At 43.6% G+C, this 26,062-nt stretch overlaps 1 protein-coding gene across 1 annotated transcript in view; it reads left to right on the top strand.

Moving 5' to 3' along the window:
• The window catches only part of LOC309561480 (myomegalin-like), a 429,425-nt gene that overhangs the window by 33,313 nt on the left and 370,050 nt on the right, over positions 1 to 26,062 (top strand). Inside the window, exons 2-3 of the mRNA XM_082265423.1 lie at positions 10,128 to 10,204; positions 23,173 to 23,296. Of these exons, the coding sequence (XP_082121549.1) occupies positions 10,128 to 10,204; positions 23,173 to 23,296 (201 nt within the window). The remainder of the gene's footprint in view (positions 1 to 10,127; positions 10,205 to 23,172; positions 23,297 to 26,062) is intronic.

Here is a 26,062-nt window from a genome sequence, read left to right as displayed (position 1 = left end):
GGCGACCCGGAGCGACCGTCATAGACTTCAATGTTATGAAGTCCGTGCCGGCCGCTCCGAGGTCGTGGCGCGCTGCTCGCACCGCGACCTCGGAGGTCGCCCCGAGAAGTCGGATCGCGGCAATGTGAACGGGGCCTTATAATATTTTTCTTTTGTTGTCTGTGATGCAATGCTTTCCTAAATAAATAATGATAAAAAAAAAGTCGGAATCCCTCCAAAGTCTAGAGCGGCTGAGTGACGTTAGCCGAAAGCAGACTTAAACCCGCTGTGGGCTAAATACGGGTAACAGGAATGCAGAGCTAAGTGCACTCCTGTAACCCACAAGAGAAATAGGGCTAAAAGAGCTTTGGCCCTACTTATGCTTCAATATTTGTCTCTGTTTTTCCTTAAAGTGGCAGCTAAGGGTTTCTTCATTAAATATAATATTAATGGCAGCAAAAGGATTACAGATTGTCAATGTTGTTTGCTATATTGTTTATTTGCTTATTTTTTCCATTTTTTTAGCATTGCCAATGCAGTTTATGTTATACCTGAATGATAACCTGAGAGCTTTGTGTCTCTCCTTTCTTTGTACTTTTCATTTTGTACATCTGTTATCTCTAATAAAAAGATTGAACTATTAAAATGAAAAAAAAATAAAAATACAAAATACCATTCTTTCATGACCAATGAAAACAGTTAAGGCTTCTGGTGAACTTATCCTTCCAATATTGGCTAGCAGCATTATTGCCCAACCTCCATATAGGCAAATACCTTACTTTGGTCATGCAGACGGTCACAGTCTCAATATGATCATATCAGTGTTGCTGGTGTCTTTATGCCTACCCCGGTGTAGCTGGCCTGGCACACTGACGTAAACTCATTTGCATTTTATTGCTATTGCCTGCATGTCTCAAGGACAAGCAAGTGTTATGGAGTTGGCTAATATTTGATACTTTTTACAATACAAATGGAATTCAAGTGGAATCTATTGGATTTATGTATTAAGTGAGTTCACTACTTGGATAATGAATGATTGAGACTTTGGATTTGATTTACTCAAAGCAAGGCAATAGAATGTTCTTTCTGCAAAGAACATTTCCCTTGGCTTAGTGAACGAGGTGACACTGCTGACCACCATCATTTAGTAATGTGCAAGCAAAAATACAGCTTTTTTTTTATTTTGCTTGTGATTTGGGTATTCTTTGTAAAGGGAATTTTCACCACAAGTGAACAGCCTATTTTCCTACAGTAAATGATCCCCCTTGAGAAATGGTTGTTTTGATTATTTGTATAACATCCACTAAAATTATGCCTTATTGGTGATTGATCTATGGAACCTCCCATTTGAAACATATGTGAACTAGTTTCTCACATTGCAACTGTAAAAAGATATAGAGTGGGAAAAACAAATTATTTGATCCCCTGCAAATTTTGTAAGTTTGCCCACTTACAAAGAAACAAAGGGTCTATCATTTTTATCATATGTGTATTTTTTTAAATGATAGAGAGAATATCAACCAAAAATGCAGAAAGAACACATGGTACCAATGTCTTACGTTAAGTTGCAGTTCAGTGAATAAAATAAGTATTTGATCTCCAAGCAAAATATGACTTAGTACTTGGTGGGGATACCCTTTGTTGGCAATCACAGAGGTAAGACGTTTCTTATAGTTACTCAGGTTTGCACACATCTCAGGAGGGATTTTGTTACACTCTTCTTAACAGATCTTCTCTAAATTCTTAAGGTTTCTTGCCTGTCGCTTGGCAATTCGAAGTTTTGGCTCCCTCCATAAATTTTCCCTATAATTAGGGTCTGGAGACTGGCTAGGCCACTTCATGACCTTAAGGTGCTTCTTCATGAGCCACTCCTTTGTTTGTCCTTTGGAGGAAAAAAAATGCTATGACCCTAAGAACACCATCCCTACAGTCAAGCACGGAGGTGGAAACATGATACTTTGGGGCTGTTTCTCTGCTAAAGGTACAGACCTACTTTGCTGCATTGAGGGCCCAATGAACGGGGCCGTGTATTGTAAAATCTTGGATGGGAACCTTCTTCCCTCAGCCAGAACACTGAAGATGGGTCGTGGATGGATCTTCCAGCATGACCGCCAAGGCAACAAAGGAGTGGTTAAAGAAGAAGCACATTAAGGTCATAGACAATTTATGGAGGGAGCTGAAACTTTGAGTTGCCAAGAGACGGCCAAGAAACGCTAAGGATTTAGAGAAGATCTGTAAAGCAGAGTGGACCAAAATCCCTCCTGAGATGTGTGCAAACCTGGTCACCAACTACAAGAAATGTCTTACCTCTGTGCCTGCCAACAAGGGCTTTTCCACCAAGTGCTAAGTCATGTTTTGCTTGGGGATCAAATACTTATTTTACTAACTGAACTGCAACTCAATTTATAACATTTGGTTTATGTGTTTTTGGTTGATATTTTGTCTCTATCATTTAAAATACACTTTTGATAAAAAAATATAGACCCTTCTTTTCTTTGTAAGTGGGCAAACTTACAAAATCTGCAGGGGATCAAATAATAATTTCCCCCACTGTATGACATACTGTAATAACTACAGGTTTATTCGGTTCCTTTCCATGCAAAAGAAAATGATGCCTTGGAGCAAAGAATGTCCTGTGGTGACTTTGCTATAAATAGGACTAACAGGGATGATACATGATCCCCACTAAACTGTACAGAGAAACCTAGGGAGGGATGGCTGCTGTATAGTGGAGTTTCTCTCCAACTGGACACATTTTGTATCTACTAGCTATATTTTAATGCTGTTTTCCATATCAATCACCAAGACAAATACAAAGTGGCCTTGATTAGTATGGTGTTTTTTACCATTTCTTTTCCTCAAAGAGCAGTAAATTAATTTAAGGTGTTTACATTTTTTTTTTATTTCAAAAAGGAAACTAGATCTTAGGCCCTGTCTACATGCCGCTTATTCAGCTGTAGCTCAGTTGCTGTTTCTTTAAGTAATATTAAACCCAAAATAAAAAATTTATTATATTGCAGCCTGACAATCATTAGATGTGAGTGGCTGCATTTGTTTTCTTTTTAATGCTTTTTTTCCCTCTGTTTTCAACACACCTCATATATTAAGGTGCCCACACTCTGGATGAAGGAGCAACAGAGACACATTTGAATAAAAGCATTGGCAGTCTGGGGGGGAGGGGTGCTAGATGTACAAGCGGATTTAGATACACTAAGGCCTCTTTCACACGGCCGCTCCGGTTTTTTGCTCCGCTCCGGTGTTTTTTTTTTTTTTTCACGGAGCGGATGACACTTGAGTCATCCGCTCTGTATGTCCGCTTATCATCCCATCTGTTTGCGGATGATATGCGGACATTATGTAAGTCTATGGGCATTGCGGATGTCAGCGGATGACACCGCTGACATCCGATTTTTCTTCCTTTCCATTTCCTTTCCGTTTTTTGAGCTGAAAGGAAGGAAATCGGATGTCAGCGGATGGTATTCCGCTGACATCCGCAATGCCATGCGGCATTACATTACATTATGTCCGTAAATCATCCGCAAAAAAATGGGATGATTTGCGGACACACGGAGCGGCCGTGTGAAAGGGCCCTAACAAATTGAAGCCAAACTCCAGCTAACACTTTTAAGTAAAAAATCATATAGGATATCCACGCTAAAACATATAAATTACAAATAAGCAGCTGCTTAAGCAATCTGTGACACTAGATGCAAGAAATGTGATAAATATATAAAGCAGCACTAAAAAATTGAACTCAATGTTGTGAAAACAAAGAAATGAATCAATATAATGACATCAAACTTGTTAGGTGAAAAGCGTGTAAAAAGAAATCACACCAAATATATAAACAGTGTCCACAAGGGCCCATACACAAGGGCTGAAAGGAAAAAATATATGTGAAACAAGAAAGTCCAAAGGAAACAAACTGTCCACGATTCACTTGCTCCACCAGTGTCCACCAGTGGCTTGTTGACCGGCGGGAGAGCCACACAGCCTGCTGCTTTTTGGGAGAGCAATTGTATTTGTTTTTTTTGCTATATGCAATTTTTTTAAACCTATTGCCCAAGGATTTGCTTAGTGTGATTCCCTTTGCAAGTTTCACTTGTTATTTTTTGAATAAATGTTTATTATGGGTAACACTATGGGCGTATATGCTTTTTATTTTTCATTCTGCTGACTGGATCGCGTTTGGCGCTTTGGAGTTTCCCTTCATAAGGAGATGTAACACACGCATTTGACCATACTACTGTATACAGGCATACCCCGTTTTAAGTACACTCGCGAATATGGACACAGCTTGGTCAGCTTGGCAGAGCACTACTCCCGGTTTTTAACATTGGCGTCTATAGGAAATCTTGGTCAGCTTGACATGGCACTGCTCCCAAACCATAAGTGACAGGGATACCAAACTTGGGGAGCACTGAGAGGGGACCCAGGACTACAACATATCTTATTTTGTGGCGGCCAGCTTGCCTGGGTAATCTACCATGTCATAGTCCTGTGTCCCCTTAACATGCTCCTCAAGTTTCGTGTCCTTGTCACTTATGATTTGGGAGCAGTGCCATGTCAAGCTGACCAATATTTCCCATAGAGCTAGTGTATTTACATGCATTGAGAAATTAAAAAAGGTATTGCTTCACTTTAAGTACATTTTCGTTTTACATACATGCTCCAGTCCCATTGCCTACTTAAAAGTGGGATATGCCTGTATGATGGTACACAGGATCCAGTAAGAGGCTTTATTACTTGGTGTCACCTGCTGGTGGAATCCAGGGCTGCTGATAAGACAGTACAGCCACCCCTCGTGTACTGGGCCCAGGCACCATCAGTTCAAAAGGGGGGCCCAGGCAGGGCTGGCTGTACTGTCTTTTTGTAGCCACCGTTCCTTTTCTGCCTCCCCCTGCAGCGCTGCCAGCTTCTCTTCCTCTTTTTTCCTCCAGCTGCACTTTCAGGTTTCCTCCTCTCCTCTCCTACCGGCAGCTACTGCGGGCACAAAGAGATGTTTCAGGATAGAGAGTTGGGGAAGGGGCCGGTAAATATGTCATCTATTGGCCGCTTCCATTCCTGAATGAACACAGTGAGTTATCGGTACCAATCACTCCTGTGTCCATTCACCACTGAAGCATAGTAAACTGTGAATAGGCGGGAAGCCTGGGACCGTTTCCTATTCATTAATCTGTTTTGCTGAGGCTGCAAAGAAAGGGACTGATAAATCAATGTCCTCAGTCACTTTTGGGGGGGCCTGTCAGGTAGGGTTTATGGGGCCTCATGATTTCTAACAGCAGCCCTGGTGGAAGAACTATGAATTGTGATTGTGGGGACTCCGGTGGAGCAAGTGAATCGTGGACAATTTGTTTCCTTTGGTCTTTCTTGTTTCACATATATTTTTTATTTTCAGCCCTTGTGTATGGGCCCTTATAGACACTGTTTATATATTTGGTGTGATTTCTTTTTGCACGTTTTTCACCTAATACTTTGTAAGTTTGATGTCTTTATATTGATTAATTTCTGTGTTTTCACAACATTGAGTTAAATTTTTTAGCGCTGCTTCGTATATTTATCATAACTCTTTATAAGCAGTTACAGCAACCATTTTTCCTTTTGGGAAAAAGGCTTTACATAAATTAAAGCTAATCATTGTAAGAGCCCCTGTCAGTGGTGAATGGTTTGACTCAGTTCTCTAATTGCTACATCTGCGGGACAGCTTAAGCCGGCCATAGGCGGTTCGAATCTCGGCTAGTTCAACAGGGAGCGAGATTCGAACCATGTATGGGCAGGCTGTATGGGCAGGTTGATTGATGAATCAACTTGGGTGCAACCAACCTGTTGGATCTTTCATGCAGTTATTGCCAACGGCTACAGCTGCTAAGAATAATCACCATTCTACCAGCTGGGACAGGCCCCAAGTCCTATGAGATCTCACCCCAGCTCACTTATTTTTTTTTCTAGTATATCCTGTCCCAAGCAGAAACTCATTGTTCCCAGTATCTATGCCTGCAATGAGATGGCTCCTCCACTACACAGAGCAATCTTTCCTATATCCTGTATTGTAATAAAAAAAAGGGGAAAATACTGGAGGCTTCCTAAAACAGTCAGCTTAACACCCTCATTGAGTATACTCCATCCATCCATCTCTGCACTCAACCTAAGTATTCAGTTACCAATCTCCTCTCCCACTCCTTGGCAGCACCTCCTGTTTCCAGTCAGCACTACTAGAATCTTCTTGTGCACAGTTAAATATACACTCTTTTGACTCATGTATTACTTCTCTCTCTTTCTTTGTTCCCCAACTCAGTGTTTAATTTCTTAAATTGGTATTAAACCCAAAACCAAAAATAAATTATATTGCAGTTTACCTGTCCTTAGATGGAGTGGCTGCATTCGTTTTGTCTTTTTTAAGTTTCTTTCCCTCTGTTTTTACCTGGTGATCTGCCCAGTATCAGACCTCCTGTATTAGAGTGCTCCCAACTCTGGATGAAGGAACACAGGGGCACCTTTGGATAGTAGCATTGTTAATATGGGGGGAAGGGAGTGTTAAATGTACTAGCATATTTAGAATATGCTATTAAATTGAAGCCAAACTCCAGTTTACACTTTATAATCAGTTACAGTTTTTTTTTTTTTGTCATCCTCGACTGTCCCTGTGTCCTCCTTCTCCGGCCCCCGTGTGCTCCTCCTCTGGCAGCCCTCCGTGTCCTCCTCTGGCAGCCCTCCGTGTCCTCCTCTGGCAGCCCTCCCTGTCCTCCTCCGGCAGCCCTCCGTGTCTTCCTCCAGCCCCTGTGTTCTCTTCCTCCTCCTCTGGCTGCCGTGTCCTCCTCCTCCCACCCCTCTCTGTGTCCTCCTCTGGCAGCCCTCCGTGTCCTCCTCCGGCAGCCCTCCGTGTCCTCCTCCGGCAGCCCTCAGTGTCCTCCTCCAGCCCCCATGTCCTCTTCCTCCTCCTCTGGCTGCCTTGTCCTCCTCCTCCCACCCTTCTCTGTGTCCTCTTCTGGCAGCCCTCCGTGTCTACCTCCAGACCCCATGTCCTCCTCCTCTGGCTGCCGTGTCCTCTTCCTGCCACCCCCTCCGTGCCCTCCTCAGACAGCCCTCCGTATCCTCCTCTGGCCGCCATGTCCTCCTCTGGCTCCCCTCCATGTCCTCCTCCGGCAGCCCTCCGTGTCCTCCTCTAGCCCCCGTGTCCTCCTCCTCTAGCCCGCCGTGTCCTCCTCCTCCTCCTCCCGCCCCCTTCCGTGTCCTCCTCCAGCCTCTGTGTCCACCTCCTCCTTCTCTGGCCACCGTGTCCTCCTCCTCCCGCCCCACTCCCTGTCCACCTCTCCATCCAGCTCTTGGGTCCTCCTCCTCTGCGCCCCCTCATCCCCCCACAGCCGGGTTCCTTCTTCTCCTCCCCTGCCGGCTGCTGTGGGGGATGTCAGGATGGAGAGTAGAGGAAGGAGCCGGTAAACATGTCATTTATGGGCCCTTTCCCTTTCACTACCGATCGCTCCTGTGTCCTTGATTACTGAGCATAGTAAACTTTGTCAGTTCTCCTGTCCACTCATCTTCAATGCTAAAGCTGCTGAGAAAGGGACAGGGGAATCTCTGTCCTCAGTACCTTTTTCTGTCTCAAAAGGAAGATGTCAGGGGTCTGTTTAGACCCATAACCATACACTTCATACTCCTCTCCCGCACATACTACCCACTTACATACACTTCACACTCTTCTCCTGCACATGCTACCCACCACCATACACTCCGCACTCCTCTCCTGCACATAATGGCCACCACCATACACTCCGCACTCCTCTCCTGCACATACTACCCACCTCCACACTCTGCACTCTTCACCTGCACAAAATACCCAATTCCATACACTCCGTACTTCTCTCCTGCACATACTACTCCGTACTTCTCTCCTGCACATACTACTCACTACCAAACACTCCGCACTCCTCTCCTGCATATAATACCCACCTTCATACACTCCTCTCCTGCACATACCACCCACCTCCACACTCTGCACTCTTCACCTGCACATAATACCCAATTCCATACACTTCGTACACCTCTTCTGCATATACTAGCTACCTCCATACACTCCACACTCCTCTCCTGCACATACTACCCATCTCCACACTCCGCACTCTTTACCTGCACATAATAATGAATTCCATAGACTTCATACTCCTCTCCTGCACATACTACCCACCTCCATACACTCCACTTTACTCTCCTGCACATAATACCCACCAGACTATATTAAACCACGCCCCTTAAGCCACACCCATATTTTGCCGCCGCACGCGTAGCATTCTGCTTTTCTTTGCCTGAGGCCCGCTGATTTCATGATACACCCCTGATCAAGTTATAATATTATTGTATGTCTACTTCTCTCTCCATTTCTCCATCCTGTACCCTCACTGGATTATGTAAACTTTGAAGTAATTGCATGCAAAGTTAGTATACTTTTATATAAGGTGATACCCCAGTGTATTCTATTATAATACCTTCTTACAAATGTAGCACAACAAGATTCTGGTAGGTTCCAGAATTTTGTAGGTGGAGGAGGCAGACCCTCACTTGCATATTCATGCAGCCTCAGCCAATCCTTGTTAGGAAGAATGACCAGTAGGGGGCTGAGATGTGTATAAATACGATGGGGCCTGGAACAGCAGGGTCCTTGTTCCAATGGAAGATGGGAGAAGACCAAGCCAGAGGGCTGAGGCCCTCTGAGCTGATAGCTGCAGCTTCGAAGAAGCTTATTTGAGTCCCAGCTCCTGCTAGAGCTAGGGGACCCATGTCCAGAGTTCCTGAATTGCAGTGCAGAAAGTGCACAGAAGATCATACCTGAGGCACCAAGTACAGAGGCTGGCTGGTACCGCAAGAAAGCACTGAAGTACATGGGGCACAGTGTGTACAAGTCTGAAAGATCCCAGAGACTGTCCTTGCCACCTTTTGGGAGAGCTCATTCCAGTTTGCTGACCCATTGCAATAGGGTCCCTGAGTTGTAGTTCAGTAAACACTAAATACAAGAGGGCAGTGGCTCCCTTAAGAGACAATACAGTTATAGGTGTCCTCCATTATTTTTCTGCTAGTTTGGAAATCCCAGGGCTTACCCACACTCTACCCAAGGTAAACCAGCAAATAAACTATAAAAAGACATTCACTGCCTGCTTTCTGAGTTGAGAGACACCTAACTGCTGTGTGCCTGGCTGCCATGTCCCTCACAAGGAATGGAACCTGGGATAAATCAGCCAGCCCAGCCTGGGGTCTGTGTTACAGTGATATCACATGAGAGGCACATTTCAAGTGAGCCAATCTTTCTCATAATTGGCGCAAATTACTGCTTCCTAGGGTACCCCAGCTTGGACCAAACCTCCTGGATCTCCTGTAGGTTCTAGATAATGCAAATTAATTTGCTCATCTCTAATTACATATTACAATCATTTTTCTTGCAGATGAAAAATATTTTACATACTTTATTGAAGCTGACTGTTTCACAATCTACTTGTTTGAGGCTGGGGTCACACTGGTGCGAACACAGACATAACATGTGATTCGCACCGCATTGCTGTGCAGATCACATGCGATGTCTGTGTAATGCAAATTCAGGCATACAGTTTGTATGGCTGAATTTGTATCGGATTCAGACCAAAATGGTACAAGCCCCTTTTTTTGGTCTGCACTGGATTCATACCCATGCGATCTGATTCCTGTATCATTTCACAGTTTGCACTATGATCTGCGAAATGATCTGGGGGTGTCATTAACTTTACTTTGACCCCTGCAACAGTTTGCAGATGTCAGTGTGAACCGTCTGCCATTCAGGTGCAATGCAGGAACCTGCACAGGATTCACAGGGTTTCCTGCATCACACCAGTGTGAACTTGTGTTAAAGCAGTGATCATGCTTATGATATTAAATTAAATAAAGCCTTTCATAAAAAAAAAAAAAAAAACATAGAGAATAGTATTGCTGATGGCTAATGCTGATGATTTATTTGACTTTCATAGAGATGTTTCAATACTTTGAGTCACTAACCCAGGACAGCCATGGAGATAAGGAATTCTGACTTGTCCCTGACTGTTATTTGCTGCACATTTGTTTAAGGTTTGTTGTTCACAGGTATTAAAAGAAATTCTATTTTTTATTAATTGAATTTTCTTTATCCATAGAATATCAAGCTCAGAGTGGAAGTGGAGAGCTTGAAAAAAGAACTTGAAGAGAAACAGCAGCTTTTGGCCGAGGCTTGGTATGTTACCAATGACAGATTTCTCTGTTTGTAAATATGTATAAACTGTCTATTCACAGCAGGACGTATAAACTTTACAAGAAGACCTCAATACAATAAAGGGGTGAGCAATTACATGGCAAATGAGGATTCATTTTGAAAAATGTAAAGTATTGCATTTAAGGGTTTAAAACTATGAACACAATTTACACACTAGGGGGAGAATGTAGGATGGAAAAAGATCTGGGGGTCCTAATAGATGACAGACTCAGCAATGGCGTGCATGCCAAGCTGCAGCAAGCAAATCTAGCAGAATATTAGTTACTAGCATGTTTAAAAAAAGGGTATTTACTCAAGAGATAAAACAATAATACTGACACTTTATAAAACTCTAGTGCATGGACATCTGGAGTATGCTGTCCAGTTCTGGTCACCAATCCTCAGAAAGAATGTGCTGGAGCTGGAGAGAGTCCAGAGAAGGGCAATCAAATTAATAAGGGGATTGAAGGACCTCAGTTACGAGGAACGACTACAAACATTAAACTTATTCCCCCTGGAGAATTGACGCTTGAGAGGAGATATGATAGCGTTATACAAATACCACAATGGTGATTCTAGCATAGGGAATAAACTATTCTGTCTCAGGGAGTATAAGAAGACATGTGGTCACTCATTGAAATTGGAGGAGAAGCGGTTTAACCTTAAACTGCGTAAACAGGTTTTTCACTGTCAGGGCAGTAAGGATGTGGAACTCACTTCCGCAATAGGGGGTGTCTGCGGGAAATATTGATAGTTTAAAAAAACTCTTAGATGGGCATCTTAGTAGGCACATTATACAGGGTGTAATACGGGGGTTGTTAGCTCAGTGGCAGATGCGTTTTCCCAGTGATTCACTGTCAGTCAGAACATTGGTTTAAAGGCATGGCAGCCCATTTTTTTTAAAGGAATAAGGAAAGTCCACAACATATAGTTTCCCACGCAGGAGTTCTTCTCCAGTCAAAATATAGCAAACAGAAAATGCTAGTCCACCTGGCACCCAAGCTCTCACTCAGTTTCTCAGTAGCAGTACCACTGCTCTTTTGCTGGTCCCCAGACCATGAACCCCCCAAAGCTGGCAGCTTCACTCTGGCCTTAGTCCTCCGGCCGTTACCTGTCTCTTGCAGACACACATGTGCTCTGGCTGCCACCTGCAGCCTCTGACTCCTAGAGACCTCCTGTCCCTCTTGGGTGAAGCCGTCTCCAACTGGGAGCCCTCCTGACTCCTGGGCCAGACCTCCTGTCCGCCCGGGTGCAGCTGTCTCCAACTGGGAGCCCTCAGTGCTAATCCTGGGAATAATATGAACCCAGTTCTTAGGTGTGCAATCAGCAGGCCTATATTACCAAAACCAGGCATAGATGGCTAACACACACAGTGACCCCGGGGTCGCCTCTCTACAAGGGATATATTATTATTATTTTTGACATGAGCTCCCACACTGAATAAACTGGATGGACTGGTGTCTTTATTCAACCTTATGAACTATGTAACTATATTATAACTTTATTTAACCACTTTACGTCCAGCCACCGCAGATGTACTGCGGCAGGCTGGCTCTCCCAGGCAAAGCCCCGTACAATTACTGCGCTCGCCTGGGAGGAGCTAGGGGGCGATCGCGCGCCACAGGCGGCGGGCTCCCGCCCCCGCTCATCAGCGGGGAAGCTGGCGCGAGTGTCAGGCGGCTCTGATGGCCGCCTGACACCGGCGATCTCTCCCCACTGACAGAGAAGGACGGACGGCTGATGTAAACACAGCCGCCTGTCCTTCTCCCTGACATGATCACAGAGACCATGCAATCCTGCTATATAGGATCGCATGTCTCTATGGTCATCTCACAAGCCACGCCCCCCCACAGTTAGAATCACTCCCCTAGGCTTACATTTAACCCCTTGATCACCCATAGTATTAACCCCTTCCCTGCCAATGGCATTATTACAGTAACAGTGCATATTTTTAGCACTGATTACTGTAGTTGTTTATATGAATAGGTGCACGCACATAGGTTTAAATTTAGAGACCTAGGCTGTAAGTTGAAAGGAAGGACGTCCAAGGTTAAATTCTCCAGCATATTGTGTGCCATGTACAATACAGGAAAGACTGTGGGAACTTGAAGAATCAAATGCATGTGTATCTCTATCCCCAAAGGAGCTGCTGGAAATTGCCCAGATTCCTTTTCCCAGTAAATACCTCGTAGCCAGGCACTCAATCGCAGTCAATGTTTGTCTCAATAACAAGTCTAGGGGTGTTCTTTTTGGTGTATTTATTTTGTGGGTAACTTGGATAGGGCTGGGGAATTTGAGTGGGATACTCCAAAAAGAACTATGTGCAATTAAAGCACAAAAGCTTCTTTCTTTAGAGCACATAGAGCAGAGTCACTTCACAAAGAACTAGAAAGACTGAGCTCTTCAGGACACCACCTGATGCCCTCTTTAGACAAACACATAGCTGACTCTCTAGCACCAGAGGAGTGGCAGCAGCTCAAAAGTCTCTAAGATCTCTCACAGCAGTCTGTACTGAAAAATGCCCAGGGAAAGTTGGTTGCCTCCTTCCAACATCCATGTGACACCTTTCTCTTGTGATACCAGACTAGATCTTCAGATGACAATACCTCAGTTCTCTGTAGCTTCAGCATCTAGGCCCCTCAGCTACTCCAGCTGAGGCCTCAAGGACAGAAAGCACATGACAGCACTGCCCATAGGGCAGCAAGCTCCCCAAGCTGTGTTTCTCAGAAGATTCAGCGCTCTGTGTCTCAGAGAATTTATATGAACTCCTAGAAGCACTCAGAGCCACCCTTCCTGGGATTGGCTGTATACATTTTCATGGTGCTATTTGCATTGCTGCATACCAGAGAATTATACTTTTCTCTGGAAAGCAGAGGAAACAATTAAACCAGCAGCAGCTAAAACACTGAACAGATCTAACTAATTACATGCAACTGCCCTGATTACAGTGAGCTAGAACCAAATTTGCCTAACCCAGCAATTGCAGCCACACCGATTATAGTAAGACCAGCTATATTTACCTAGCAACAAAAATACAGCTCCACTGAACACAATGAGCTAAAAGTAAATCTATCTAATCCTAGCACCTATCTAGGAGGGTGCTACACATGGCCTAAAGCCCTGGTGTCCAAAAAGTACAGGACTGCACTGGTAGTCATTAGTTCTGGAATTGTCGACTGTCAGTAACAGCTCCTGGACTTTTGCTTCTACTACAGAGCACTTTATTGCAGAGCACTGTAAACATAATGCCAAGCAATACTTCAGCATTATGTTTACATAAAAAGTGACGTTATGTCAAGTGATGTCATCGCATTTCTCCTTAGTCTGGAAGTCAGAAAAGAGCTGATGCCGCTTTGTCCTAATCCCCCTACAGCAATAGATTACTAATAAACCCTTAAAGCTTCTATGTATGCTGCCCCATCCTTTGATCTTAGGCTTACTGACTTCTAAAAGTTCTCAGGTATGACAATCTTGTCAGGTCCCCAGGTATGACCATTTTACAGAATGCTATAGGGAATTGGCAAACGTAACCATTTTTTTTTTTTTGTCAATTCCCTCTAGACTTTTTTAGACTTGTATTGCATCTCTTGTTACAAAGATGTATGTGTTTCCTATCCTTTTCAGCTCTATTTAGTGGCCATAAAGTGGGATTTTACTACTGCCCATAACAAAATAAAATGTATTCAGCAGAGAAAACTGCCTAAGGGCTCTTTCACACGGGCGATCCGATCAGATCTGCCTGTCAGTTTTTTAGGCGGACCTGATCGGATCCTCCATGCAGCTCTATGGGGCAGCGGATGTCAGCGGAGACATGTCCGCTGACACCCGCTGCCATCCGTATCCGATCCTGTCCGTGAAATCTGGACGGATGGAAACCCTATTTTTCTATCCGTTCAGGGATCGGATCGGATGAGAGCGGACAGGCGGTCCGCTCTCATCCGATCCCCCATAGAGAGCAGCACGGGCTGTGACACCTCCCTCTCCGCACTGCAAGCGGAGACGGAGCTGTCATCCGCCGGCTCAGCGGGGATCGCGGATCAATCCCCGCTGAGCAGCACGGATCCGCCTACGGAGGCGGACCGTGTGAAAGAGCCCTAAGGAAGATTTTCACAGAACAAATGTACATATTTGTACAGATTTTTCTAAACAGATCCCTATGTGTATCTAATCAGGCAGGCCATTGCACTTCGTAGCTGTTGTTACATCTAGGGCCTCACATACACAGGAAATTTCTCCTAGACTCCTTTCCTCCTGCCTGAAGCGTATTGGCAGAAAAAAAAAAAAAAAACATTGATGCTAGTATTGGTAGTTGGTATTTTGGGACTAGGTTAGTTGTGGATAGCTTTGTAAATTGTTGATAGTATTTTGAATTTAATTTGTTGGGTGAGTGGGAGCCAATGGAGGTATTTGCAGAGAGGGGTAGCAGATGCTTAGTGGTTTGTAAGGTGGATGATTCATGATGGACTGAAGGGGGGATAGCCTATTTTAAGGCAAGCCAATGAGAAGGGAGTTGCAGTTGTCGAGGTGAGAGATAAGCAGGGAGTGAATCAGGAGCTTTGTGGCTTCATAGGTTTAGAGATGTTGCGGAGGTTGAGGTGGGAAGCCTTGGTAAGTTTTTCAATGTGGGGCTAAAAAGGAAAGTTCAGAATCTAGGATAACACCTAGCACCCTGGCATGCGGGGATGGGTGGATGGTTGTGCCATTGCTCTTGGCAGAGAAGTCAGGGGAAGAGGCACATGGGGGAGGAAATATTATGTACTCGGTTTTGGACAAGTTGAGTTTGAGGAAGTGGTGTGACATCCAGACAGATATGTCTGTTAGTAAATTAGTAATGCTATTACTGACAGCTATGGAAAAACATGTTTTCCTTAATGTCTTTTCTCCCTTTTCATATAAAATGTATATTTCCAGTATGAAACACAGAAAAATATTACAGAACTACAAGATCTTTCCATTATATATATATATGCTAAGCTACACAGACCAAATAGCCAGGAGAATTAAAGTGATACTAAAGTCTTGTTTTTTTTCTTTAAAAATAACAAACATGTTATAATTATCTGCTCTGTGCAGTTGGTTTTGCACAGAGCAGCTCAGATCTTCCTCTTCTTGGGTCCCTCTTCGGAGCTCCTGGCCCCTTCCTCCTGTCGAGTGCCCCCACAGCAAGCAGCTTGCTATGGGGGCACCCAAGCCGAGCTGCAGTTCTGTGTGTCCATTCAGACATGGAGCTGCAGTTCAGCCCCCGCCCCCTCTCTCTCCTGATTGGCTAACTGACTTTGACAGCAGTGGGAGCCAATGGCCCCGCTGCTGTGTCTCAGCCAATCAAGAGGGAGAGTCCCGGATAGCCAAGGCACTCGTGGACATCGCTGGATTGAGATGGGGAACAGGTAAATATTAGGGGGGGCTGTTGCACACAGAAGGTTTTTGTATCTTAATGCGCAGAATGCATTAAGATATAAAACCTTCTGCCTTTACAACCATTTTAAGTTAAACTTGTATTTGTGTAATGCGAACATCCCCTGAGAAGGAAAACCTGAGACAAAGGTGGGTTGTTGACATATAAAAATGTCCAGGAGCCCTGAAACATACTTTTTTGTGTAGAATACATTCCTGGAAAGCTGATCATTTAGAGCTAGCAAAAAGAATGTTGAATTAATTCAGTAGTTTTTACAAGTCGTTAAGGAATGGTCATTGTATGTTTTTAATGAAGAAAATCAGGAAAAATACCATCTTGGAAGATGTGGGCTGTTATAAAAGATTTGTTTGAGCGGGAAATTAAAGTGATATTAAAGGTTTAAATTGATACTAAAGTCTAGTTTTTTGGTTAAAAATAACAAAAATATTATACTTACCTGCTCTGTGCATTGGTTTTGCCCCAATCCTTCACTTTTTGTGTCCCTCGCAGGGGTTCCTGGCCCATCCCTCCTGCCGAGTGCTCCCAAAGCAAGCAGCTTGTTATGGGGGCACCAGCAGGGCTGCTGCTCTGTGAGTCCGTTCAGACACAAAGCTGTGGCTTGACCCCACCCCCTCTCTCTCCTTATTTACTGACTGGTGCCTGCTGCTAAGTTTCTCATGCAACATTGCTGGATCGAGATGGGGTTCAGCTAATTATTAGGGCGGGCTGAGGCGGGAGCTACTCACTGAAGGTTTTTTATCCTAATGCATAGAATTCATTAAGATAAAAAACCTTCTACCTTTACAATCACTTTAATTAACAAACCAAAAAAAAAAACATGTTATACATACCTGCTCTGTGCAAGGGTTTTTTCCACAAAGCAGCCCTGATCCTCCTCTTCTGTGGCTGGCGGTCTGGGCTCCTCCCCCTGCCGCATGTCCCCATAGACAACCACTTGCTATTGGGGCACTCGTGCACGCTCGCTCCTGAGCCTGCTTTATGTGTCCATAAGACACACAGAACAGGACGCGGCCCCACCCCCTCCTCACTGGTTGTGATTGACAGCAGTGGGAGCCAAGTGGTAACTGGTTTTAGCAGTTATTAAGTAGTTAAACAGTTTTAGTGGGGCAGTTGCAGTTGAATGTTCCAGGGGGAAGCAAGATTCCAGGGAGTCAAAAATGTTGTTATCAGTTAGGTAGCAGCTCAGATGGTTGTAGATAAGGCATTCAAGAAGTCTGTAGACAAACAAGAGCAGGGAAACAGGACCTAAGTAGTTTTTTAATATGGAAGGACCAGTGTATGTTAGAGAGGGCTGGGGAAAGTTCCAGTGTAGACACTGAACATGTGAGTTTGAGAGCAAAGAATAGAATGGAATTAGTTGTGAGGGAATGGAGTGCAGGGGGAAAGTGGTTAGGTGGGTCTCCGGAAAAATTTTAGCGACTTTCTCAAGAGGAAAGTATTAATTGTGGTAGTAGATATTGTATGTTGGTTTGGCAGATAGCTGGATAGTGGGGATTACATTACAAATTGTGTCAATCTTGTTCTTAAAATGATTGACAATTGTCTGGGCAGTCTGTAAATAGAGTTAAAGTGATTGTAAAGTTTTGTAAAAAAGAAATAAAAAATAAAAACAACAAGCATGTTATACTTACCTGCTCTGTTTAAGGGGATTTGCACAGAGCAGCCCAGATCCTCCTCTACTCGGGTTCCTCTTTGCAGGTCTTGGTCCCTCCCTCCTATCGAGTGCCCCCACAGCAAGCAGCTTGCTATGGGCTTGCTATGGGGGCACCCGAGCCAAGCTACAGCTCTGTCTGTCCATTCAGACACGGAGCTGCCGTTCAGCCCCACCCCCTCCCTCTCCCGATTGGCTGACTGACTTTGATTGACAGCCGCTGGAGCAAATGGCGCATTAGCTGTGTCTCAGCCAATCAAGAGGGAGAGTCTCGGAAAGCCGAGGGACTCGTGGACATCGCTGGACAAAGATCGGGTTCAGGTAAGTATTAGGGGTACTGGGTAGGCTGCTACACACAGAAGGTTTTTGATCTTAAGATAACAAACCTTCTGACTTTACAACTCCTTTTAGAAAAGAGTAGACAACATCCGCATGGGAGGTGGTATTAAAAGTAAATGAGGATTATAGTGGGTGTTTCAAATTAGAAAGTGTAGGGTAGTCAGGCAGATAAGTCAAGCATGACACTAGTGAAGGAGGCTGATAAATTCTCAGGGAAACCAGAAGAAAAGACAAATGCAGTGGGACAGGGAGGAAGGTGTAGGAAGATCATGAAATGTGCTTTGTGTGGAGAGGAGTAGTTGAACTCCACCTCCTCTTTGCCTGGGTGAGTGAGTCCAGTAGAGGCCAAAATGGAAGACGGTAAATGTAGAGGCAAAATCAGATTCCTAGAGCCAAGTTGCAGTAACAGCAAGCAGGTTGAAAGAGCTGCATGTAGCACCCTCCTAGGTAGGTGCTAGGAAAAATATATGGGTGGTCCTGTCTGCTTATCGGGGGGGGGGGGGGCTTGATTGTTCAGCTAGGCTGTCATGTGTTCTCAGGTGTGCCTGTTGAGCTTGGGGAGCCTCCCCGCTGTGTCCAATGAGGGCTCTCATTGGACAGTGGAGGAAACCTGGCCAGTAGCAGACCAGGGCTTGTATCTACCCCAGAGGGCCGGGTCTGCCGCAGTGCATCCTGGGACGGGATATAAGTCTGAGGGGAGCATATGACAGAGCGTTTTTGGCGGGAAGCAGAGTCCCAGGAGGAGGGTGACGGCTGTCTCTCCTCCTGTCAGCATCAGGAAAGGTGTCCTTGGCGGTCGGCCTAGAGGACAGAAGGTTGAGCTGAGCTGCAGAGAGGGATCCAGTGTGCTGTCGACCGAGTGGCGCTGCTGGGGCAGAAGTTTCCAGGAAAGCAGTGTCGTGAGTACTGTAAACTGCCCAGGGGTCTGCCTAGGATAGGGGACCACTACAGAAGGTCAGAGGGATCCAGGAACCAGCTAACCAGAAGGAAGCTTAGAAAGGGGGTGCCAGAGTCTAAGCCCTGAAGAGAAGTATGTGTGTCAAGAGGGTGCGGGCCCTGAAGTGTTAAGCGTTGCAGCAGATGTACAAGTAGCTACCTCAAAGGAAAGTGTTAAAGGAGCTTCCACAAGGACTTTGTGCCACAAGAAAGTGACAGGAGTCAGTTCAGTGCTAACAGAGTGCAAGTCAGTGTTCATTTGCGCCAACCGGCGTTAACCGGCATTCAGCCAGCGTCAAGTCAGCAGGAATTTTTTCAGTTGTCCCACTAATCTTGTGCATAGTTGAGCCAGAAGAGTATCCCACTCATCCCTTCTCCCATCCAAGTTCTCAATAAACCTAAAAACCCAAAGATACTGGACTGATTCCTGTCTCAGTGCTCACACTTGGAGAATATGCCTAACTGTGCTGCTGTTGCTAGCGGTAACCCTGGCGGACCCATATCCAGCAAAAAGGCTGAGAATTCTGCTACATGCAGATAAAAAAAGGTTGTTATACCTTTTTATCTACTACTTACAATGCATTTGTGTTTTTTTGTAGGCCAGACCACCAGATCCCTTTTAAATGAGATTTGGGATCATCACAGGAAAATCCTCAATAAAGCTGTGGAATACAGTTTTCCTTGAAAATTTTTAGATTTCAATAATTTTTATTGAAGTAACAAGATGCCATAAATATATATATATATATATATATATATATATATATATATATATATATAAAGTACATCAATAGAACAAAAGTGCACACGGATGCTCAAGTCGCTGCACTTACAGAGATATAATTCCTACAAAGGACCAACAGAAACAATGCACAATGTTGTTAGGTAGTTAAGACCTCAGCATTAAAGTGTTACTAAACCCACAACAGTAAAATCAGTCTGTATATGCAGTAAAGCATACTTGTTATACTCACTGTGGAACCTAAGGCTGGGTTCACAACAAATACAGATGCAGCACCAGTGCCATCTTAAGATCATTAAGGGGCCGCTGGCAATGCAGTGCACTGGAGCCCTGCCTACACAATCACCCACGAGAATAAAAATGCAAATTATCGATAAGGCTATATTTATTGGTACAGCAGTGCCAAGCTAATGTCCAACTAGTTTCCAAGTTCGGCGGCTGGGTCTGGTGAGCTTACACACGGACGGGAGTCAGACTCGACTGTCCTGTGTGTGCCTTTTCCCATGGAGGCAGATAGGCATTCCGGCAGTTGTGGGCTTCCTCTCACAGCCCAAGTGGCCTGAGAGCAGTGCAGGGCCGACAGGCGCTTGCCACCAGCTAAGTTCGGCGGCGGGATGCACACGGGAATCAGGACAAATGCTTGGCTGGGGCTGGGTCGCTGGGCAGGTTGGGCCCAGCGTGCCCATACGGTAAGATGGCCCTGTGCAGCACACAGCAGGCGTCCAGTGCGTCCCTGATTTCTGTTTTAGAGATGAATCCGGCCCGAATTTTTGTCTGAATTCGGACCTGAAACTGAGCCAAAGATGCAAGGACCCCTGTGCAATCTGCTAATCAGCCGCCACAGAGATGTGTGAACTGGCTCAAATGAGAGCCGGTCACACTTCCCTGTCATGCGAATTGGATGCGGAGAAATCCGCATCCAATTCACACTAGTGTGAACCCAACCTTATGGGTTAATCTTCTGCATTGTGTAAAAAAGGCTGTTTGATCCTGTATGCACAAATCTTCCTCTTCTTGCATTGTCCCCATACCTTGTCCAGATAAGACAGCGTTAGTGGAAGGAGGTAGATGGAACCACCATTTGCATGATTTGCATGCCCAAGAATATAATATGTATATGTAAGGCCATGTGTTGTTCCTACAGTATCTTGAGATAATCAGGAAAATCAAAGATAAATGATAAAATAGAAGAAAAGTAAAGGCCAAGAGAGGGAGAAAAAGGAGAGACAGGGTAACAATTTTTAAATATATACAGTAGTGATCCACACAAATGAAAATAATTGGCCTATAGGCTATTTGCTTATATTGCAAATAGGGACAGTTTCTGAAATCTTGGTGATAGTATAACCTTTTTTGATTTTTACCTTCAAAGGCACCTAATAGACTGAATGAAGATTTGGAAATCCAAACTATAATTTAGAGTGTCAGGGAAATAATTGTTTTTTTTTTTTTTAAACTGTTTTATCTGTTTTAGCTAGAAGAGTTAATGTGTTATGAACATTACAAGTGGAGTGACTACTCTGCTGTCATCTTGTGGCTTTCTGAGGTTTTACACCTGGTGCTCTCCAGCATATAGGATATTTCATCAAAAAGATGAGTTCATCAGTCTGCTGATGTTGCTCCTTTATTTTTCAGTCACAAGTGGGTGGCAAGGAGTGACTGGGCTGTATTGCTTAACTGCAATAAAGAAAAGTCAGATCACCATGCTGACTCTGAGGTCTTTTAAGGCTATGTACAGTATATCTCATTAGAAAACCAAAAAAGCAAACTGCATTTAATGCCAAATAAAATCAATATAAAACTTAGTGAAAACAACAGCACTCACAGATATCTAAATATTGCGATATCAAAGGTACTACATACAAATGTGTCGTTCTGTTAAAAATAGATATCCAATTATATTAAAGCAAACTCAGCTGTGAAAAGTGAAACAAGTCTCTAATAAAATGAATGAATCAAGTCCCAAGTCCCAAAATAAATTAATCTTAAAAAAGTTCATCCACTGTGAAGCTCAACCTTTCAGTAACCTTCACTAGCTTCAGTGCTCCGGCCACCATATCTTATTACTTACCAGAAACTCAGACATCATAATAAAGGAGGTCTTAGATAACTTTGAATATCTCACAGAAGGATGAACAGCCCTCTCTGGCAGGATGGTGATAACTGCATGTACTAGAACCAGATCTCACTTGTGGAGGAAGAAGAATGGAACCACATAGTGTAGCAATTTTTCCCAAATAATTTTAAAAACTAAAATTGCCTACTCACAAACAAGAGGGACATGAACAAGGTATTACCAAAACCAAACGCCAGCTGTCCAAGTCGTCGTGATGATGTCACTGCTTCACCCTAGCTTTAGACATTTTGTTTCATAGAATTTCATCCAAGGGATGCCAGAGTAGCATGAGACCTGGTTCTAGTAAATGCGTTATGACCATCCGGCACAGAGAGAGCCATCCATCCTTCTGCAGGAGATTAAGAGCGATATAAGATCTCCTGTATTATGAGGTCAGAGTTTCTGGTGAGGAATTAGATGTGGTGGTGGCTGGAGCTCTGAAGCTGGTGAATGTGATTGAAAGGTTGAGCTTCACAATAAATGCATTTTTTTTAGATTTATTTAATTTAGGAGTTTTATTATGGACTTGTTTCACTTTTCACAGTTGGGTTTGCTGTATAATTAATTAGGTATCTATATTTAACAGGACAACACCTTATTTGTATGTATATATATATATCTCATGACTGGATGGATATACCGCAAGAACAAATCTCCCAGTGCGGCAATTATGGACAGTCCAACAATCCCTGCAAGTTCCACAGACTGTCCAGACGCGACAAGGATTCAGTCTTTGGCCCAGGTAAGGGGGTATGGAAAGGCCAGATGACCCCCATCCACCTGTGGCCGCGGAGTCACAGCAAAAAGATGATTACCTACATCCTGACTCCCCAGAGGACACTGGTTGCCCTTCCAGGTCTAACTGCGGCTAGATTTCTGCAAGATAATCTGATTATGTTTAAATTTTCCTGTTATGCTTTAATTATGTTCACTGCATTTTTCCTTTTGATACTCTCCTGTGTTGCGATGACAATCATAGCATCTGTCAAAGTAGGGGGGTGGTGAAGGCAGGTGCAGTCGGTTTTCTCCACTGTAAGTGGCGCTTGACCACAGCTACAATGCAAGTCAAGAGGAACTTGGTTCCTCTACGGTTTCCTGGGTCAACGGGAAGCTATCTGATTGGATAGGTCCTGGCTCCCAGGCTCAGGACGCATTTCTTTTGGGTAGTGTGTAAACAGGCACCTGTCTAACAGGGACAGGAAGAGGTTCCAGATGAATTGGGAAAGGATAGGGACATGTATTCTTCTTGGAGACCTCCCCATAGGGGTATGGGCCGGCCTGGCCGCATTGCGCCCCTCAAGACAGACGCTGTCAGCATTCTGAAACCTGCTCTGCTACACACTGCTGATACATTCTGTGAGTGTTCCTGGTTGGGCACCTTCCCACTTGGCTTGTTGTGAATGATTAAACTCTGATATTAAGTCCTGTTCTCTGCAACCAGACTCTGAGTGTGTACTACACACCACTCTGCACCTCGCCACACATTGGTAATGCATTGAAGATCTGCTTGTGAAAGGTAAACAAGGTAAGTATGCATAAGGTGGGGGGGGGGGGGTTGGTTAGTTTATCTTTGGACTTAGAGTATACAGGCATTTTGTTTAAAAGTGCACTTATCCTTTAAGACTCCACATACTGTACAAAAGTAAAAGAAGATGCCAAGTCCCTGGGGAACAGAGCCAGGTACTATGGAAAACACATAAAAGAAGGTGGTAAGGTGTCTATTAATTGAAACATTTGTGTTGTTTTTTAGGAGTGCTGCTGAAAACTCAACAAGCTGCAATGAACCACAGCTTCATGAACAGTGTAGGCAGAAGCTGGAAGATGCAGAGCAGATTCAAAAGCTCCTAGAGAACAAGATTCAGTTACTGCAGGAGGTAAGACAAAGCAGATACGTTAGGGAAAGTGCAATTATAGGGTGTACTATGCATCTTTTTTGTTACATATTTTTGTCTTCTTGTAAAATATCCAGTCAATATTTTCAATGTTCACAACCATATACAGCAGAAATCTCAAACAGGTCAAGGACAATAGCAAATGTAAACAAGTGATTGATTTGAGCACTACTTGAGAAAACCCAGAGATCTTTGGGCCAGTAATTACAATTATTCAACATTATTCAAAATGTCTATGAATGGGTACTAATGTGTGCCTTGCCTACACTAGTTAATTTAAGATGAAGAATGTTTTTTGGCCTTTGATTTAATCAATGTAATGGTATGTGGTATGATTTTCTGCCAGATAATCAGGAGAAAGGAAGCCGCTCAGGTGTATTAGTCCAACCTGGTGCTGGTTAGATCCGCCATCCGGAAATGTGCAATGGAAATTGTTTAACCGCACACAGGTAGATGAAAGCAAAATGGTATCTTTATTCTTCAAAGTTCATGAACAGACAGACAGTGTAAGGAACAGACGAGTCCAAGGTTGACCACAGTTATGAGTAAGCGGCCGTTCGTGCCGTGAAACGCGTCAACCTTGGACTCGTCTGTTCCTTACACTGTCTGTCTGTTCATGAACTTTGAAGAATAAAGATACCATTTTGCTTTCATCTACCTGTGTGCGGATCCACAATTTCCATTGCATGATTTTCTGCCAGACAGTATTCTAACTGGACATATATTATTTGGTCAAATGAGCCATCACACTAAAAATGATCAAAGGGGAAAACAGAGTTAAACTGGTCTTGAAGTTGCCCATTGACCCACTGAGTTATATAAATGATCAACCTACCATAGGCACCACAATAACAGTTTAAAAAATGTGCTTTACACTGGGAAATATCCCCATCGTCCTCACCCAGGCTCTCAGTCTTGGAAACCTGTAATTCCCACCAGGCATGTCAATGACAGGTTTCCAGTCTCTAATGGCCAAGCTCTAATGTCCCACATCCCACTGACCAACCATACAGGACATGCATGAATATCCTATATACAGATGCATCTCAAAAATTTGAATATCATCACAAAATGTATTTGTTGCAGTAATTCAATTCAAAAACTCATATATTATATAGATTCATTACACACAGAGTGATATATTTCAAGCATTTCTTTCTTTTAATTTTGATATAATATGGCTTACAGCTCTTAAAAACCCAAAAGTCTGTATCTCATAAAAATTGAATATTGTGGAAAAAGTTCAATATTGTAGACTAATGGTGTCACACTCTAATTAGCTAATTAACTCAAAACATTTGTAAATGTTTCCTGAGCCATTAAATGGTCTCCTAATCTGGTTCAGTAGATTACACAATCACAGGGAAGACTGCTGACTTTGCAGTTGTCAAGAAGACAGTCATTGACACCCTCCACAAGAAGGGTAAGTCACAAAAGGTCATTGCTAAAGAAGCTGGCTGTTCACAGAGGGCTGTATCCAAGCATATTAATGAAAAGTTGAGTGGAAGGAAAACGTGTGGTAGAAAAAGGGCTACAACTGTCACATTCCTTGTGTCATGCCACTCGTGAATCAGAGACAAAGTCAGAAGCGTCTTACCTGGGCTAGGGAAAAAAAGGACTGGACTGTTGCTCAGTGGTCAAAAGTCCTCTTTTCAGATGAAAGTAATATTTGCATTTCATTTGGAAATCAAGGACCCAGAGTCTGGTGGAAGAGTGGGGAGGCACAGAACCCACGCTGCATGAGGTCCAGTGTGAGGTTTCTACAGTCAGTGATGATTGGGGAAGCCATGTCATCTGCTGGTGTTGGTTTACTGTGTTTTATTAAGTTCAAAGTCAGAGTAGCCCTCTACCAGGAAATTCTAGAGCACTTCATCTCCGCTGATCAGCATTATGGAGATGCTGATTTCATTTTTCAGTAGGACTTACCTGCCCACACTGCCAAAAGTACAAATACCTGGTTTAATGATCATGGTATCACTGTGCTTAATTGGCCAACAAACTCACCTGACCTTAACCCCATAAAGAATTTCTGGGGTATTGTCAAGAGGAAGATGAGAGACACCAGACCCAACAATGCAGACGAGCTGAAGGATGCTTTTAAGCAACCTAGGCTTCCATAACACCTCAACAGTGCCACAGGCTGATCGCCTTCTCGCCACGCCACATTAATGCAGTAATTCATGTAAAAGGAGCCCCGACCAAGTACTGAGTGCATACTGTACTGTGAATACTGTACATGGACATATTTTTCAGTTAGCCAACATTTCTGTATTAAAAAAACTTTTTTTAATGGTCTAATATTCTAATAATGTTAATATTCTCATTTTCTGAGATACTGAATTTTGGGTCTTTACTAGCTGTAAGCCAAAATCATCAAAATTAAAAGAGAGAAATGCTTGAAGTATATCACTCTGTGTGTAATGAATCTATATAATATATGAGTTTCTCTTTTTGAATTGAATTACTGAAATAAATTAATTTTTTGAAGTTATTCTAATTTTTTGAGATGCACTTGTACACCCCATTTGACTTCTGGAGAATTTTGCAAATGCACTATTTCCTAGCCTCCCTACTAAACCCCCGACATTTTAGGAAACCATCTGAAACAGGGCCCAATCAGAAACATACAGTACTTTCTATGCTTTACCTCTTACTTGTGACCCCAGAACCAAGTTTCTCCTACACATTTATTTGAAAATAGAAAAATGCCCTTGAGATTAATTTTTCTCCCTGATTTATTATTATTAT

Source organism: Pelophylax lessonae (genome assembly GCF_965119305.1).
Source record: "Pelophylax lessonae genome assembly, chromosome: 8".
NCBI classification, from domain to species: Eukaryota; Metazoa; Chordata; class Amphibia; order Anura; family Ranidae; genus Pelophylax; species Pelophylax lessonae.
Note: the sequence above shows the minus strand (reverse complement) of the source record. Positions and strands in the feature narration are given on the sequence as shown.